This window comes from Dipodomys merriami, unplaced genomic scaffold (genome assembly GCF_024711535.1).
Source record: "Dipodomys merriami isolate MVZ:Mamm:240054 unplaced genomic scaffold, mDipMer1.0.p SCAF_3, whole genome shotgun sequence".
NCBI classification, from domain to species: domain Eukaryota; kingdom Metazoa; phylum Chordata; class Mammalia; order Rodentia; family Heteromyidae; genus Dipodomys; species Dipodomys merriami.
In genome coordinates, this window is record NW_027204492.1 from 79,518,579 (window position 1) to 79,538,421 (window position 19,843).

General features: G+C 38.8%; 2 protein-coding genes across 2 annotated transcripts in view; both read left to right on the forward strand.

Moving 5' to 3' along the window:
• The first annotated feature begins 407 nt into the window (after positions 1–407).
• The window catches only part of LOC138840298 (spindlin-2-like), an 81,576-nt gene continuing 62,140 nt past the window's right edge, over positions 408–19,843 (forward strand). The window contains exon 1 of the mRNA XM_070040358.1: positions 408–589. The gene's annotated coding sequence lies outside the window, so the exon portion shown is untranslated. The remainder of the gene's footprint in view (positions 590–19,843) is intronic.
• On the forward strand, positions 8,629–10,508 carry LOC138839578 (germ cell-less protein-like 2). Its single transcript, XM_070039148.1, has one exon. The coding sequence runs from the start codon at positions 8,710–8,712 to the stop codon at positions 10,207–10,209; it is 1,500 nt and encodes a 499-aa protein (XP_069895249.1). The 5' UTR covers positions 8,629–8,709; the 3' UTR covers positions 10,210–10,508.

The window sequence follows — 19,843 nt, forward strand, 5'->3', positions numbered from 1 at the left end:
GAGCCTAGATGTCTGTCCTGGGACAAGCTCTGTGTTCGTAAATAAATTCCCCAGGTGGGAATTTGGGACCCAAGGAACCAAGAGTATGTTCCTCAGCATTCCTGTGTAAAAAATTCTCAGTTTAGGGGGCTCAAGATAAGGACCATCTGGTGAGCCCAACAAATTAGGCCAAATGTTAATTAATCACAAGTCTGTAACTCTGTAAACTCCCTAACCCTTATCTCCCAGAGTGACTATCTCCATTTGATCATCCCTGCCAATTGTTTTATTACAAAGAGTGTTATAAACTTCCCGGTGCAGTAAACTGAGCCAATCCTGGGAAACCTGGGGTCTTATGCTAATCCTGTGGCTTTTGTCTTTAAAAGTGCCTGTAACCGGTGCTTGGGGCTTCCTGTCTGCCCTGGACAGGGAGCCCGTTTGCGCAAACGCCCAATAAACTCCTCTTGCTTATTGCAGCTGCTGGCTTGAAGTCTTGGTTCTTGGGGTGCCCTCCCATTGAAGAAAGCATCCCAGGGGGTCTGGGGTCTTTCAGTGTGGGCTTGTCAGGGATAAGGCGCCCCCAGTCCCAAAATTTCAAGACCAGTTGGAGGTAAGATAGAGCTCTAATTTTCTGTGTTTTCTGTGCTTGTTGTCTTTGTTTTATGTTTTGGGATCCAAAGGTGCCTGTACAGGACGTATGTGGTGGACCAGAGGGAAAAGCAGACGTGCCCACTACCCTGGTCCCGCCCAGGGGTTCCAACCCAGGGTCGCGTGAATTCGTGGTGGACTAGAGGGAAAAGCAGATGTGCCCACTACCCTAGTCCCGCCCTGGAGTCCTACTCCAGGGTCGCGTGGATGGGGGACGAGATCCGAGTGTCTCTGTGTTCGGGGGAGTTAAGGCATGGCCGGCCTCTCCCTTCTGAAGTTTCCCTCCTCATGTGTACTCACTCGGGGACCGCGCAGCGTTTGTCTAGTCTCCTTAGTTTTACTTGTTTTTAATGTGTGTTTTGTATTCTCTATAGAGATGGGACAACAAGTAAGTCCACTCCTAGGACACCCGAGACCTTGTCCTAGTTCGTTTAGAAACAAAAACCGCTGGTTCTGCTTTTGTAACTTGCTTGTCAATTATGAAATTGCCACTGACCACCTGCGAGTGGCCCCAGTTAGATCTCAGCCTTGGGCCTTGGCTCAGGTGGTCTGAGCGTGGGGGAGAACCTATCAGTCTGAGGGGACAGCCGCTAGGGATTTTTCTTTTCCCTTGCCCCAAGATGACTGGGAATTCTTCTCCGCCTTGGAAGGCCCCTGGGTCAACGTCTGCAGGAATCTAAGAGAAAAATCCTCCGGAGGTGAGTAGGGGGGTTGAGTCCCCTAGTAAGTGAATGGTGGTGAGATGTCGCCCCATTCACTGAGACCTGATTTTGTCTTTGTGGCCACTTGTTTGTCTTGTTTACTTTAGTGTGTGTGTTTGTTCTATGGGGTAGGAAAGTTCTGGGTGAGTGTGGCAGGCTCACTCAGCAGACTCTGGAATCAGCTTGCTGAATGAGAACAGCACAGAGTTCCGGTAGGGATAAATTGGGTCCCATTAGTCCCCAACTCAGCCTTCAGTTCTTGTCTAGTTCTGTTCTAGAATTGGTATCAGTTTTAAATGTGGATTCTTGGTTTTTGTGTTTATCTGTGTTTTTGTTACTTAATTAAACATCTCTGGGGGAATAAAAGTTCCAGCTGGGCTGGGTCACAGACCTGTTGTGCCTCCCTCCCTGTGAGGCATGGAAGGTTACTGGGCTAGTTTGGTTCCCTTCAAAGCCTCAGGCTGCATTTTCTCCTTGTGGAGGCTGCCAGCAGGGAGGGTGTAAAAGGCTGTGTGCCTAATTTGGACTTTTTCAGCTAGTCCTGACAATGTAACAATTTGTAAAGTGCTCATGTCTAAAATTGGATTAAAAAAAATCTGGCCAGTTTGAAGTGACCCCCTCCCCCAGCCCTCCTCCAACAGAACGGATTTAAAAGACTAATTAGTGAATTGCCTTGCTAGACAAACAAGTTCTGGGAAAATAAAGCCCAACAAAGGTACCTAGTTTAAAAGAAATACTGTCTTCAATTTTTGTTTAAAAACTTTAAAAGGTGTACGTACGACTGATTTTGATTTTTGTGCGCTTTAAGATCTGTGTGTTTTGTGTGTGTCTGTGAATGTGTTCAAAGATAAAAATTGTCAACATGCTGTAACAGTTGGGTGAGTTTAAATTTAAAATTCAAAAGGTTATGAGGTTTGGACATTACCAAAAATTTTAAAAAAATCTTCGCATTGTTTTAAATGGCTTTGTAAAGATTCTTTAACTTGCAAATTAGAAAATCTGGTATTTTAAAAGACTAATGTTTTAAAATGCATAAGACTTTATACTGTAATCAAGTTATCTGGCTTAACAAAAATGCATTGGCAGTTCGGGATTTAATTCCCTTGGCTAAAATTTGGGGATAAATATTAGAAATTTAAATGGAAAGGTTAGTTTAACACTGTCAAAGACAATACCTGTTTTGTTTAAAACTGTGTATTTCATTCAAGAACCAAGAGATAAGAAAAGGGAAAACTAGAAACCAACAGAAGACCTATCTTTAGAGGTGAGGGGTGAACAAGCAGAAGTGCAGTTCAGCTGGCCATGCATGGTGGGACAAGCCCTGGGAGGAGTCCACGCAGGGTGAAAGAGGGCAAGCTGGCACAAACACAGTTCATCTAACCCTAAAGAGTCAGATTGGGTGCGTGTCCATTCCATAGAAGGGGCTGAGTGGCCCATCTTTGTTCTCTCTTTTCCCTGCAGATAGACACTGAAAACATGATGGTTAAAATGAGTGATGTGATGATCTGATTAGTATTGCTAAAACTTCCCCTTGGATGTGTTAACATTGAAATTAGGAAGGCCTTAAAAAGAGGGTTAAAATGTTATTTGTATAATGTGACTTGCTTTTAATGTTTTCAATTAGGATGTTTTTGAAAGTCATAAAGACGCTAAGTCTAGTTTTTTGGTTCAGTTATGATGATTGTTATTTTCGCATTAAGAAAAAATTGTCATTTGAGTTTAAAATTTTTAATGTGTGTCTGTTTTAAAACAAGCAACCAAGAGGCAATGAGTGATACTTGGCCTCAAGATTTTAAGAGATTTTTTTTAAAACACAAATGAAAACTAAAGTATGAAATATTAAAGGTGATTAATAAGAGGCTTTAAAAAATTAGAAATGGATTTTTGGATATAAAGTTTAAATGTAAAATTGTTGTTAACATTGGCCTCAATGTGCACAAAGGAAAAATTAGGATTACCAAAATAATTGCTATTCTAGCTTGCTCTTATAGGTTTTTTTAAGTTTCCAGCAAGCCCAGAGCAAAGCACAGAGGATTCTTACAAGTTTGTCAGATGTAACTTTGACTCTTAATAAGTTTCAGGTAAGAGCATGCTTAAAAGCTACTTCTATGTTGACCACCTTGTTGCTTTTAATTGGAGTAAAATGGCCTTTTGTAAGACTCATTGATCTGCAAACTGGTTCAAAGCCAGCCCGGGCACAAAAAGGTTCCTGTGAGACTGTCACCTCTATTCAGCCAGCAGAGTACTAGCCCTGGACTAAAGAGTCAGGGGACAGTACTCAAGCCCCAAGCTTGAGACTCACAGTGGCAGAGTACTAGCCCTGGACTGAAGAGTTAGGGGACAGCATTCAAGCCCCGAGTCTGGGACTCAAAGTGGCAGAGTGCTAGCCTTGAGCTGTAGAGCTGAAGGACAGTGCTCAGGCCCCGAGTTCGAGTCCAGCAACCAGCTAAAGGGAAATGCCAATGAGGCATTTATCCCAATGTGGAGAAGACACTCCTGGGACAAAAGCAATGGAGGAGCATCCAGAGGCAGTAAAGCACTGCTTGGATGGCAAAAATGTCAGATCCTAGAGTCATTTGTGCATGGCCCTTCAAAACTGGTCAGAGCCGGGAGGTCATAAAAAGAGTTTGTAAGCATGCCAAATGTCCATGACTATCTACCTTGTAAGGGACAGGAACTTGCCAGTCCTCTGTGATAGTAAAAAGCTAATGTTATAAAATGTGGGGGATAGTTTAAATCTCAACCCCTTTATGTGCCAAAAGCTCTAATTGGCAGTAACTATTGAGCTGACTCTAGTTACATGAAGTTCATCTGCCCAGGAAAAAGTTTACAAACCTGGGAGTGTGTTTCTATTGATATCTGTCTCAAGGCCTGCAAAGGTAATTTAGGCATTGTTGGGATCATTAGAGATCACATTCCTAAGCCATCTAGGAAGATGCTTTTGCAAACCAGAGTGCTAAACAAGCTACACTGCTGTAGCCGGAGAAAAGGTCTGTGCAGTTGTCAAAAGTTAAATATTGTTCTTAATGACATCTAACCCTGATGACCTCTTTGTAAAATAGGCTAAGGTTATAGGTTCCTGGCTAGGTAGGATCAACGCCCCTGAAGTCAGCTTGAAGAAGTTACAGAAGATGGACCTTCGCCCTTCTACCCCCACTTTAAGATCAAGGGTCCAGAGTCAGTTTTGGAAAAATGAAGCAAAATAGATAAAATAATTTTTTAAAAAAGGCATAAAAATAGTGTAAACAGTTGTCGGTGTGCAAGGTGTGGAGACTGCATTTGTCAGAGATGGTTACAAGACTAAGCCTTCTGAGCCTTCTGTGTCTATTTACAAAAATATCTGGTTAGTAAAAAAAGTTGTGATTTGAGTAAATTGTCCTGGGCTATTGTTTGAAGATCTTAAAAACCAACAGGATCAAAGCCTGCCAAGCCTATGCAATGTATCCTTAACCAGTCTGTGTAGGAATTTACAGCCCATCATGAGGTGTGACAGTCCCTTGGAGCCACTGAGAGACCCGGCTGTTGCGGTTGCTGCTGCTGCTGCATACCCTAATGGGTAAAGTTCAACGACGGCCTGACAGCCACCTGGAAAAACTCCTGCCTGATTCCATCACCTGAGTCTGCTTCCTGGTTGACTGCTGCTAAATCTAAGATCTTGTGGGACATTCTTTTGTGTGATATCCAGAAACCCTCTCTTCCCACAGTGGATATTGGGGACAAGGATATCACTGGCTTGCTTGCCTTAGGTACTTCAGTACATAGTGACTGGAAATCCACTCTGGTCACAGCCTAGTTTGGCTCTGGTATGGTAATAACCTCAATGGAGGTGATACTCTTAGCCTTAAAATCTAGCAAGCTTCTGCATCACAGTGGTGCCTTAAGGCTGTTCTAAGGTAAATGTTTCGCAAGCCAAAGGAAAATTGGGCAGTTTTAAACTCCAGCCACAAAGATGCTCAAGAAATTATAAAGAAAAAAGGTAGTAAAAGAAAGCCTTGGGAAAGGAATTGGGGAAATTTAAAAAGTAAGGATTGTCTTTAAGACAAACCTCAGAAAGTTTAAGTATGTAGCAGATGCTATGAGTATGTCTTAAAATTGGAGCTTACAAGTACAGCTGGTATAAAATTAAGTTAACTGTGATACATGGAGTCAGGACTGGTATGCTGATAAACCATACTGGTTTCTGTGTTCTAGTACACCTCTACCCCCGGGTTATACACCATGACTCCCCATCCTTCAAAAGAGAACCCATCAGCATGACGTTAGCTGTCCTCTTGGGATTTGGGACCGCCGCAGGTATTACGGGAGTAGGAGTAGGGGCAGCCGCATATGCGGAAGGCCAACAAGGACTAAGACAGCTAAAAGCTGCCATAAACCAGGACTTTAAAAATGTACAAAAATCGGTCACAGCATTAACACACTCCCTCACCTCCCTATCAGAGGTAGTGCTTCAAAACCGTAGAGGTTTAGACTGAGTCTTTCTCAGGGATGGTGGGGTGTGTGCAGCCTTAAAAGAAAAATGCTGTTTTTATGCTGATCATACTAGGGTAGCATGCGACTCCATGGTCGAACTCCAAAAGCATTTAGACGCGCGAAATTGGGACAAGATTGAGCAAGGTAGCTGGTTTGAGAGTTGGTGGTCTAAATCCCCCTGGCTCACTACTCTGCTGTCGGCAGTAGCAGGACCTGTCATTATTTTATTGTTGCTTCTCACCTTTGGTCCTTGCATCATTAACAAGCTATTGCAGTTCATTCGTAAAAGGCTGTCCGTCATACAAGCCATGATACTAACTCAACAATACCAAGTATTACAGGCAAGTGACCCACCTGCAAATGAGATAATAGCCTCTAAATTTTAAGATTAAAATTAGCCCAAAGAAAAATGGGGGAATGAAAGATTAAAAATTAGAGTTACATTTTACAATCGCTAACTGCTGGTTTGGCTTCTGTAAACTTGCTTGCGCTAGCACTGACCCTTTTCCCCTCCCTGGAGATTCGGAGCCTAGATGTCGGACCTGGGACAAGCTCTGTAGGACCTGGGACAAGCTCTGTAGTCGTAAATAAAGAACTAACAAGTAAATTTCCCAGGTGGCCAAATGGGACCCAAGATAAGGAATGTTCCTCAGCATTCCTGTGTAAAAAATTCTCAGTTTAGGGGGCTCAAGATAAGGACCATCTGGTGAGCCCAAGAAATTAGGACAAATGTTAATTAATCACAAGTCTGTAACTCTGTAAACTCCCTAACACTTATCTCCCAGAGTGACTATCTCCATTTGATCATCCCTGCCAATTGTTTTATTACAAAGAGTGTTATAATCTTCCCCCTGTAGTAAACTGAGCCAATCCTGGGAAACCTGGGGTCTTATGCTAATCCTGTGGCTTTTGTCTTTAAAAGTGCCTGTAACTGCTGCTCAGGCTTCCTGTCTGCCCTGGACAGAGAGCCCATTTGCGCAAAGGCCCAATAAACTCCTCTTGCTTATTGCAGCTGCTGGCTTGAAGTCTTGGTTCTTGGGGTGCCCTCCCATTGAAGAAAGCATCCCAGGGGGTCTGGGGTCTTTCATTAGGTGCAGCTAAATCAATGATAATGAAACAAATGGCAAAAAACTTTGGATAAAGAAAAATTTTATCACATAATTAGCGAGTTTAGAGAAATAATTGACATGCAAGTCTTGAAAGAGAAATGTATAATGAATGAAGGTAAACTTAAAGACAGTTTTCAAGATGTATAGAGACTAAAGGAATATTATCATTTTTGTAAAGGGAGGATTGTGTTTCTGAGAAGCAACATATAAACTGTCCTAGGTTTTCGAAAGGAAACATCAATAATGGCTTGCTTAGTTCAAAATAACTAGACAGGTGGTAGTGGCTCATACTTGTAATTGTGCTACTCAGGATATTGAGATATGAGAATCATGGTTGAAGCCAGCCTGGGCAGGAAAGTCCATGAGACTCTTATCTCCAAATAACTACTCAAAAAACGGAAAGTGACACTGAGTCTCAGGTGGTAGAGTGCTAGCCTTGAGCACAAAGAGGCTCAGGAACAATGCCCAGGCCCGGGTTCAAGTCCCAAAACTGGCACACAGACACACACACTCACACACACACACACACACACACACACACACACACACACACCACACACACACACACACACACACACACACGACACACACAAAACCTGTAGAGAATATATTTCAAACATATCACTATAAAATGCTGAGTAAGATGATAGATAAATTAATGTGATTTAATCATTGAGCCAAAAATCAAATTTAATTATACTAGGGTTTAAACTCAAGGCTAGATAGATAGATATAAATATTCTACTTTGATACACTGCTGAAGTAAGAAGGTCAGGTCTGGCCGGTGCCATATTGAGGCCCGGACCAGCTTAGCCACCAGAGACCATGCCATGTGTATCTCTGTGATAATGTCCTGTGTCCTGTCTCCTGGCTTGTCTCCAGTCATCATGGAGTCACAATTCAGCTCTCCATTGGAGCTTAATTGGCTTGTTGGCATTGTTTTTGTTATTTCTTTCCTCTTTAGCATATTTCCTAGCTGTGTTATGTGTATTTGAGTGCTGCAGGCCTGTTAACTATATAATAAAGACTCCAATATTCTATTAAAATGTGGCTTCTGGGATGATTCTTACAACATTGGAATGTAAAAATAGACAAAGAAAATGAAGAAAAATTTGAACTATGTAAATATGCATCTATATGAAATTAGTATTTGTCTTCTAATAGTAATTGAAATAAAAAATAAACTGAGGAAATAACTTTCACCACTTAAATTGGTAATACTTGTTGACATTTGATTATATTCAATGCTGTTGACAGCTGAGAAAAGGAATTGTGTCAAATACTAGGAGTTGGGAATGTGAGGATATTTAAACACTGTGGAGACAGTCTTTCACTTGCTCATTTCTGTTACAAAAAGGCAAAATCTGACTGAAATGAGAGGTTTGAACATTTGAAGCCAGACTGCAACATAGTATGACTCTCTCTAAAACTAAAACTAAATCAAACCAAAAAGGGAGGGGGGGGGATGAGACAGAAAGAAGAGTTGAAAGAAAAAGAGAGAAGGGTAGAGGAAGGAAGGAAAGGGAAGGAAGGAGGGAAGAAAGGAAGGAAGGAAGGAAGGAAAGAAAGAAGGAAAGAAGGAAACGGAAAACTCAGAAACTCAAACTGGGTCAAGCTCAATGAAAGGGGCGGGGCCACATACATGAGCCACAACGCAAACAAAGAAGAATTCTGAACCTTCTCTGTGATGTTTGTGACTGTTCCTCTGAGACCCAGTGAGTCTGGGACTGAGGCAGTCGTGACAGACTGCTGCAATGCCATGGCAGGGAAGCTTCTCTTAGGGCCTCTGGGAGGTTTCATTCATGGGATCCTTAAGCAGTCGCCTGTTGGGACGCAGGGAGCCGGGCACAGAGCAGCCAGAATCCCTGGCGAGCTCCAGTTATGTAGTTGGCAGCAGAAAGCGAAAGCGCAAACAAAGCGGAGAGTGCTGTTTAGATTCAGACTCTGGCAGCTACAACTATCTGGACCCAAGAGAGAAACTACACATAACACGCCACATAAGCCACAAGAAAAAAGCTAAGATTGCATCGACATTTGCTTACCAAACTTTTTTTTTGAATGGAATGATGAGTGACATTAAAATCCGTGCTCTGGGGAAAATTTGGTGTTTGCACAAAATATTTTTATGTCAGTCAGAATACTTTGCCAAGCTGTTTAGAGATTCATGGAAAGAAAGCAATGAAGATATTATTGAACTTGAAATTAATGACCAAAATATAGATGTGCAATCCTTGCACTTTGTACTTGGTTCCTTGTACAGGGATGAGGACTTCTTAATAGAGCCCCCTCAAGTTCCAAGTGTTTTGGCAACAGCTTGCCTGCTTCAAGTAAATGACTTAATTTATCAATGTAATGACATCATGAAAGAAACAATTAATGTGAAAACTGTGTGTAGATATTATATAGCAGCAGACACTTACGGATTAGATTATGTAAAGAAAGAATGTTTTGAATGGCTTCTTCACAACTTGATGACACACCCAACTATTCAATTGTACAAAGAAATCAGCCTAGTACTCATGAAACTGCTCATTTCTTCCTCTGATTTACTAGTAATGCAAAAGGAAGTGGATATATACACCACACTCAAAGAATGGATGTTCCTTCACCTTAATCCAGATTGGAAAGGCTCAATTAATCAGCTTTTAGTTAATGCTAACAACTGGCTTTCCAGGCATATGGAATGTGTTGACAATACCACTCTTCTTGAAACAGAAGAAGGCAGACCATTTCAACCAGTGTTTAAAAAACTGAGGTTTCAGCACATTATCTGTGACCTGGCCTCCACAAGACTTATTGAAAAAGATCGTCTAATACCTTCTGAGTGGTTATCATCAGTCTACAAACAACAATGGCTTACCTTGCTTAAGACACAAAAACACAAGGAAATTGGGCCTCAAGTTATAAATATAAAAGAATTTGAAGGATGCAGCATGAGGTGTGGTAAAAGGATTATCAGAAATGGTAAATACTCCTGGAAGTGGTCAGGCTTCCATTTTAGCTTTCCATTATATGTCATCTTTACCAGTCATTATATAATTTTCAAGCAAAATACTTTTAGTCAGATGAATGAATGTTCTACCTGTATACCAGTTCTGCGACATATTGCATTCAGATTAACCTTGGTAAATTTTGATTCTACTAGAAACCTAAGTTTCAGCAAAACAACAGGTTGTAAAATCCTTACCTTCAAAAAGGATGAGGAACAAATAGCAATGAGGTTGGATAGCACAGTTCTGAAATTCCCTTTATATATATTTTGCAACTTCCTGTTCATATCTTCAGAAAATACAGGAAAATAATAATCTTGCTAATTGGACTTTAATAACATTTTGAAATGTTTTGATGCCTCATTTAACCTTTTGTACCATACACAATTAAGATGATCAATAACAAGAAATACTCTTACAAATGTAGTAACATCATAGTTGGCTCTTTTCCATCTTTATTGCATCTATTATCTATGAAGAAAAAAATTAAGTCCAACAAAATATTTGTCAAATCAGACAGAAACTGATTCTGGCATCTTTTAATTTTCATTTACTCTCAACAGACAAGCTCCAAATGGAAATAAGAAATCATATTTGTAAAGAATCAAAAACTTGAGAAATAAATCAGATGCTAAGATTGAGAGAAAATAAAAAATTCTGTTTCTACTGAAACTTTTGCACAAATGTGATTTAATTGTAGCATATTACATAAAAGAGTACTTCATTATGTGAAATCTGCAATCAGGTACTCCTTTAGAATATATAATGTATGGTTACTAATAACTGAACAATATCAGATTTTACAACATTGCATACTATGTAATTTTTATTTTACAATTAATCTTCTGTATAGCCCATCTTTGTATGTTCTAGAGAACCTGTACTTCTGATTATCTACATATATATGCAGATAACATCGCTAGATAGATAATAGATAGATAGATAGATAGATAGATATGGATGGATGTTTTCACAAAATCATCCATCCCTAGACACATATAGTAGAAAGGTGGTTTGTTAGAATCTGGGAGAGGGAAGGGAGAGGAATACGAAAGGAGAGGTGTTAATTACAAAGTTTCAGTTAAACTGGAGGAATAAATTTAGTGATCTATTGCACTGCACGGTGACCATATTTGCAGTCACATAATTTTATGTATTATATAAACTCATGCAAGTAATTATTATACACATATAAATATGTACATATTTATATAAAATATACACACTATATATAATTATACAGATTTATATGTGAAGAAACTATAATGATAATTTTTGAAATGATAAGCAAATCAGTACTCTAAATGAAAGTGGAATGCTCTAACATATCTTTATAGCTACCAACATATGAGTAATTTCAAAGTACTTTTCATTTTCTCTATTTGTGCTTAAATCAATCTTTCTTTTCATTTTAATTCATTTTTAGTTGGCAAATAATTGTATATATTTATGGAATAAAATATGGTGTTTTATTGTATGTATACAATGTAGACAGACTCTACTTAACATATCACTTCAACTCTTATTTTTATACTAAGGATGTTAAAGGTCTCAATTGGGCCTGGCACTGGCACACCTAGCTACTTAAGCAGCTGAGATCTGAGGGCTGAAGTTCAATGCCAGCCTAGGCAGAAAAAACTGTGAGACTCTTATCTCCAATTAACCATCAAAAAATCTTGAAATGAATTAGTGGGTCAAATAGTAGAATGCCAGCCTTGTGCAAAATAAGCTAAAGTACAGCACCTAGGCCCTGAATTCAAGCCCCAGTACCAGCACAAACACACACACACACACACACACACACACACACACACACACACACACACACACACACACACACGCACGCACGCATGCACGCATGCACACAAACTACACCCCACACAATCTATTTGGGCATTTTAAAAAATATACAGTACATGATCACCTGCATGGTGAACTATATCCCAAAAATTTACTCCTCCAGTCTACATCTTTTAATCAATATCTCTCCTCCCTTCTGTCTCTCATAACCTTTCTACTATCTGTTTCTGTATATTGATGACTGAAGACACATCCCATCAATTGAAGGAATACATGAGATCCATCTATAGAAGGGTATATTACTCAAAACAGACAAGGAACTGAATTCAACTCTAAGAAAACGATTCAATTTTAAAAGGATATAAATAGACATTGGAGAGAGACAGACACAGACAGACATAGAGAGAGGAATGGTCCACAGATTCTTCTTATTTTTGCTAGGCCTTATTATTTTCATCTTCATACTATTTAGTGTAACATTTACTCTAAAATTAAAGTCAATAGAATACACAACATCCCTTTAAAAAGCTGCCTTCCAAACAATTTTTGAGCTAGGAAGAGAGATCTTAATCTGCTAAGCTGACTGCTATAATCTCAAATATTTTACACTATCTTAAGTACAATTTGTGTTATTGTCAATATGCTTGTCTTTTCTATGAACATAAATTTCATCATATCACTTACTTCTTGAGCACTAAGTTAAGAGCAATTTAATATTTTGGGGGGTGGGGGGTCTGGTCATGGGGCCTGATCTCTGGGCCTGGGCGCTGTCTCTCAGCTCTTCAGCTCAAGGCTAGCACTCTACCACTTGAGCCACAGCGCCACTTCTGACTTTTTTTCTTTTTGCTTATGTGGTGCTGAGGAATCGAACCCAGGGCCTCATGCATACAAGGCAAGTGCTCTACCACTGAGCCACCTTCCCAGCCCAATTTAATTTTCTTAACATGGGGTATTTTTCAATTTTTATCTTCAAGGCCCCTATGTTCTCATGAATCATAATGGCCCGGCAGTAGCTTCATCATTACTAGTGAATATCCCTGCTTTTCTTGAATTTCACAGTAATTTCACTGGAACTTGCATAACAATTTCATATGGGTAAATTGTCATTCATATGGAAGAATGGTTCTCTTGTACTTTAGGATGAACTGAAGAGCTTTAGAATGTTTAAGGTTTGTTCTGACACTTGTTTCCTTCTACATTTCCTTTTCTACTGTTTTTGTACTCTAAACATGAAGGAGATTGTATGGAATCTGAAAACTCAGATTTAGCTCACAAGAGATAAGTGTTTCTCTCATTTGATATTACTTATTAATGCTTAACACTTGACATAGAGCTCAGTTCTTCCTGAAAACAAATAGTGAAAAATGGAACTCTAGAGTGTCATTTTATTTGCAGATATTTATAGATATTTACTTATATTTATAGATCAGTATGGGTAAGATATTATGTACATAATTTTAATTTGGCAACATATAAAGCAATGATCCTTGGTTACTTTGGATAATTATGGATCATGATAGTGTTATCTATTGATATCATTTCTCCTTTGTTCATGTGTAACATTAAGTAAGATACTAGAGTAAAATGGAATGGGAATACATGTTGAACTAGTAGGCAACCTTTTGGGGATACCAGAGTTTCTTGAAATATCGTGCAAAACACATCTTTTCCTTATAGTTCTCTTTAAAATTTTGGCATTGAAAATTCATTAAGGTGTTGTAATATTTACTAATTATGCCTAAAGAAGGATTTGAATATAGATACTGCTAGATAATTCTTTAAGGCTTACACACTTAGACATCCATATGCCTCAAATTTTACTGTATCATTTCAGGGAGTTTTTCAAATGAGAATTCAAAGAGAAAGAAATTCATTATTGTTGATTTATACCAAAATCTTAGATAAGCTAAAGGTAGACCATGAGACATAGATATTGGTAAGTAGAGCTATATGTTATGCATGAATGACAGATACTCCTAGCAGAACTGACAGAAGAATGTCAGCAGCAACATCTATCTGGCTGAATGTCCCCAAACCCTCTGGTTCTCTTTGGGAAATCTCCAACAGAAATAAGAACGTATTGTTGGTATGGTTTTAAGACAAAACAAAACTTAGGAAGGGATGAAATATTTGTAGAAATCACTATTTGTGGGAATCAAAAGTAACAGACTATTAAGTGGCATGCATTTGGGGTTCAAGACATAAAGAAACATCTAGTACAATTGGTCCAGTACAGGTGGATAATATAATACACAAGACACTGAAAAGCTAACTAAGGCAGGTAGGTTTATTTAATTGTCACCATAAAAGGAATAATTAATTAAAACTTACGTGTCTGCTTGGAATGCTAGAGAAATCTTACACTCTAAATATTCCAAATCCAATTGAGATATTATAATCACATGCATTTTTCATATGGCAAAAATTGTACAACAACTATCACAAAGGAATGAATTTCCTTGTGTATTGTTAGAAAGGACAAAATTTTTTTTTATTTAAATTTTATTTTATTTTATTTGAGAGCGTACTGTACAGAGGGGTTACAATTACATTGGCAGGATAATGCATACATTTCTTACCAAGCATTGCAACCTCCTCCTTTGTTTACCCTTCACATCCCTTCCCAGCCTCCCCCCTCCCCCCACCCAATCATACCCCCCTCCCCCCCCCACACCGACATTGTAAAGCTTGCTTTGACATGACATTTTGTAATTCTCCTTGTTGCAACAGGTCCACCTGAAGGATAAAAAATTTTAAGATGAAGAAAAGTAGGAAGCCTTTCCACAGGTCTGGGTTCATACATTTTTGTTCCATTTTCAAACACTAAGCTACAACTATTAAAAATGAAAGAACTTCATAAGTAACTATATTTGTACATACTTCAAATACATCTGACTCAAATATCAATTGGCACATGAAAATCCTAATTATATTCAGTGTAGTCTAAAATAGATGTAGTGCTTTAAAAGCGTAGAAATTTTTTCTATTTTTTTTTTTTTTTGGTTGTGGCACTATGATTTGAAGTCAAATTGAATTTGATGCTAGGCTGGTGCTCTATCATCTGAATCATATCTCCATCCCTGATCTTTGCTGGTTAATTTTTTTTATTTTTATTTTTTTATTTTATTTTATTTGTGAACATACTGTACAGAGGGGTTACAATTACATGGGCAGGATAATGCGTACATTTCTTACCAAGCATTGCAGCCTCCTCCTTTTGTTTACCCTTCACATCCCTTCCCAGCCTCCCCCCTCCCCCCCAATCCCAATCCTTCTGCTTCCTCCCCTTCCCACCCCCCCCACACCGACATTGTAAAGCTCGTTTTGGACATGACAACTTGTACTTCTCATTGTTGCAACAGGTCCACCTGTATCCTTAAACAACTGGTTTTTCCCCATCTCCTCCTCAAGTTATACTGACATCAAATATAGTGAAAGCAGGGGTTATACTGTGGGGGATTTGCTGGTTAATTTTGAGATAAGATCTCTTAACTCTTCTGCCTGAGTGGGGCTTTGAACTCTGCCTCTTGCTCTCAGTCTCCCAAGTAGCTAGGCTTGCAGGTACAACCTACCAGTGCCCAGCAGAAGTGACTCTTTAAGAAAAGAAAACATATATTTTTTTTTTATTTTTACCCATTCCACAAAAGAAAAGAGAATAAATGGAAGTACTATGATCTAGTTAACATTCTGGTAATATAATATGTTTGGAGTATCAAGTGTGTTATTATGTAGAAGAAATCAGGATCAAGGGAGTTTCATGGTTAGTGGTTTATATAAATAAAAACAAAATTATCTCAATAATTTTCTTTTTATTAATATTTTATTTCTTTGGGGGGGGTCTGGTTGTGGGGCTTGAACTCTGGGCCTGGGCGCTGTCCCTCAGCTCTTCAGCTGAAGGCTACCACTCTACCACTTGAGCCACAGTGCCACTTCTGGCTTTTTTTTTTTCTGCTTATGTGGTGCTAAGGAATCGAACCCAGGGCCTCATGCATGCAAGGCAAGCGCTCTACCACTGAGCCATCTTCCCAGCCCATATATGTTTTTAACAAGACAGCCCATATGTGTTTTTCAAAACACATATGTATCTAAGTTGCCTTCTTTAGAACTTGCTGTGATACCATAAACATATTGACAAATATTGAACAAAGCACTTTAGGTAACACTACAATATTATTATAGGACAGGAGGTGTGGCTCAAGTGCTCTTACTAAGCAAGCACTTCATATTTTTTCCAGGTCTTGGGCCTTGAACTTAGGGCCTGGGTACTGTCTCTGAGCTTCTTTGTGCTCAAGGCTAGCATTCTACCATCACTTGAGCCAAAGCAACTTCCAGCTTTTTCTGAGTAGTTTATTGGAGATAAGAGTCTCATGGATTTTCCTTCCTGGGCTGGCTGCTAACTATGATCCTCAGATTTCAGCCTCCTGAGTAGCTAGAATTACAGGCGTGAGCCACCAGCACTCAGCTCAGGCACTTGATTTTTTTTTTAAATCATTATATGCACTTATTATACTTAGATGTAGAGCATAAGTCATTATGGAAAATATATTCAAATTATTTAAAAGGAGAATGGAAAATTATTTTATTGCTATTTTACTATATAAGAAATGCTTTCTATATATATATGTGTGTGTGTTTGTGTGTGTGTGTGTAAATGTATACATATATGTCTATATAAATGTACATGTATATGCACATATACGTATATATGTAAATGTAGAAAATTCTTTCAAGCTTAGGTCTTTATTGAAGTATGAGAAATTGAATTTCAGGAGGCTAACCAGAACCAATTGATAAAGTGGCTCACCATATCTAAATTGTAAAACACTATGATTTATCAGCACTTGATTTTCTTCTAAGGAGTTGGAATCATGGTGTATTATAGATAGTAAATGGTTACATGATTAAATCTTAACAAGGTCTATCATTGAATCTTTAATGAGATCTCCTGAGAGACATCTTTCTAGCAAATTAGTGCTGGAAAAATTGTGTGGCTTGTATGACTTGAATGAAAAATTACTATTGGAAGTTTATGCCTTATTTCTTTTTTTTTCTTCTTGACTTCTAAATTTTTTTTATTGTGAAAATACTGTACAGAGGGGTTACAATTACATGGGCAAGTTAATGAGTACATTTCTTATCAAGCATTGTAGCCTCCTCCTTTGTTTCCCCTTCCCATCCCCTCCTCCCACCCAGCCCTCCCCCCCCCCCCACTTGAATCATGAGATCATGGCTGAATAGGCTATTCAGGAGGTAAGAGTTTATTAGAGGTCCTAGTTTGAGAAAGTCAGTGGAGATATAATTTTGACAGGTTTCTCTTATTCTTTGTCCCTTTCTTTCCCTTGGCTCTGTGTTTCCAGCTCCAAGGATATGAGGATCTTTGTCCCCATCCTTTTTCTGCCACACATGTTATAGTACCACAACCCAGAAACAATTCACCTAGCTAGTCATGACTGCAATCTCTGAAACACTGGCCCTAAATGAACCTTGTTTCACTGAAATTGCTTCTCTTAGATATTTGTCACACTGCTGAATGTCTGACTAATGTAGAAAACTAATACTAGGGAAGCAAGGTTTTTGTTATAATTTTACCTGACAACATCATTCAGAAGTGATTGGAACTGGTTTCTTCAAGGATATTGGGAAGTTTGGGAGATTCGGGCTGAAAAAGATTTTAGAATATTTTGACTAGAGCTTACTGAGAAATCTGAAAGGAGCTCTTAGGAGCAAAGTGCCAAGAGGAAGACAGACAGTAAAGATTGTGCTCATGAGATTTCAGATAGAAACAAGGATTCCATTGGGAATTGAACAGAGGCTATTCCTGTTACATTCTGGAAAATAGTATAATATAGATAGATATCTAGATATCTAGATATCTAGATATTTAGATAGATAGATAGATAGATAGATAGATAGATAGATAGATAGATAGATAGATAGATAGATAGATAGATAGATAGATAGATAGATAGATAGATAGATAGATAGATAGATAGATAGATAGATGCCAGTCCTGGAGCTTTAACTCATGAACTGGGTACTGTCCCTGAAGTTCTTTGCTCAAGGCTAGTACTCTAATACTGGAGCCACAGCTCCACTTTGGGCTTTTTGGTAATTAATTGTAGATAAGAGTTACACAGACTTTCATGAGTGGGCTGAAAGTCTGAGATCCTCCGAGATCAACCTCTTGAGTTGCTAGGGTTACAGATGCCCAGAAAAACTTGTCTATATTTTGCTTTTGTCCTAAGAATTTGTTGAGGCTAAATTTATATAACATAGACTAATTAAACAGATTTAGGATACTTCAAGAAAGCACAATATTCACTCTTTAGCATGGGTATTGCTAGCTGTTTTTAACCAGGTTAACAGAAAGAATTGAGAGCAACATAAAAAGCAGAAAGATTTAGAACACTTTCGGTTTGAGCAGGAAGGAAGTGTAAAGTTAGGACTGAAAGACCCCAGACTCCTGGGATACTTTCTTCAACGGGAGGGTGCCCCAGAAGCCAAGACTCCAAACCAGTAGATGCAACATGCAAGAGGAGTTTATTCAGCATTTGCGCAAATGGTCTCTTTGCCTTGGCACTAGAGAGAGCCCCGAACCGCAGTTACAGGCATTCTTAAAGGCAAAATCCACAAGATTAGCATATAACACCAGGTGTCCCCGGGATTGGCCTGTTTAAAAGTCACTATGTACTCCAGCAATCATTTTTACTATGCGGGGAAGTTTATAACACTCTTTGTAAAACAGTTGGCTCGAGGCAAGTCTAGGGGGAGCGGTCACCCTGGAGGGGAGTTTACATAGTTACAGGCTTGTGATTGATTAACATTTGGCCTAGTTTGCTGGACTTGCCAGGTGGTTCTTATCTTGGGTCCTTATCTTGGGTCCCATTCTTGGGTCCCACTTGGCCACTTGGGGAATTTACTTGTTTGCTTTTTATTTATGACTACAGATCTTGTCCCAGGGCCGACATCTAGACTCCAAAACTTTTTATTTATTTCCAGGGAGGGGAAGGGTCAGTGCTGGCGCAAGCAAGTTTACAGAAGCAAAACCAGCAGTTAGCAATTGTAAAATGTAACTCTAATTTTTAATTTTTCAAGGACAAGGGCTGTGTATTTGCTAAAGAGATTACTATCGTTAAAAAGAAGCCAATTGCTTTGTGTTTGGTAAAATAGGAAAGATATCGTTAGAGCATGTCAGAAATTGGACAGTGAGCTCATGAAAGACTCAGTTTGGGCTCTATAGTATAGTTTGAAGCAGGTATTGTGATATGTCCAGCTATGCCCATTTTGTTCTAGATTCCCTTGAATACTTAGAGTAATTTATGTTTGTACAAGCATTTTAACATTGCTTTTTTCTAGTTCATTGAATAATGCAATTAGATTTTTATAGGGATTTCAGTGAATTATTAGAATGTATTTGATGTTATGGACCTTTCCACAATATAAATTCTGATCCATGAACATGGATCCATCTTCTAGGGTCTTCAGTTTATTTCTTCATTGTGTTCAGTTTTCATTGAAAAGCTCTTTTGCCTCTGTGGTTAGATTTCTTATTGGATATTTGATTTTTAAGGGCCATTGTAAATGGAATTGTTTCCCTGATTTTATTCCCAGTGGGCTTGTAATTCATGTGTACATAATTACTCAACAGGGAGAAAGCAGATCACAGTGTCAACAAACTAAAAATAAACCAAGTTTTTTTTTTGGTCTGGTCGTGGGGCCTGAACTCTGGGCCTGGGTGCTGTCCCTCAGCTCTTCAGCTCAAGGCTAGCACTCTACCACTTGAGCCACAGCGCCACTTCCAGCTTTTTTCTTTTTGCTTATGTGGTGCTAAGGAATCGAACCCAGGGCCTCATGCATGCAATGCAATCACTCTACCACTGAGCCACCTGCCCAGCTCCCAAATTTTTAAATAATATTAAAGAATTGAACACAATCGTGAAACCCCAAATATAGATACAAAAATGAGCTAAAATTGCATGGGATGTATTAGGAAGTTGAAAATAATATAAAGCCAGTAGTACTTAGTAAAAAGGGATAGAGTAAAAGAAAAAATAAAAAGCAATATAAGAATGAGTGGGAAAATATATGGAATTCATATATGAAAAATACAGTGAGGAAAAAGAAAATCATAAAATAGAGATCTATA

What these genes read in the sequence shown, in the direction of transcription:
- LOC138839578 (XM_070039148.1), top strand. Translation starts at nt 8,710, where the DNA reads ATGGGATCCTTAAGCAGTCGCCTGTTGGGACGCAGGGAGCCGGGCACA.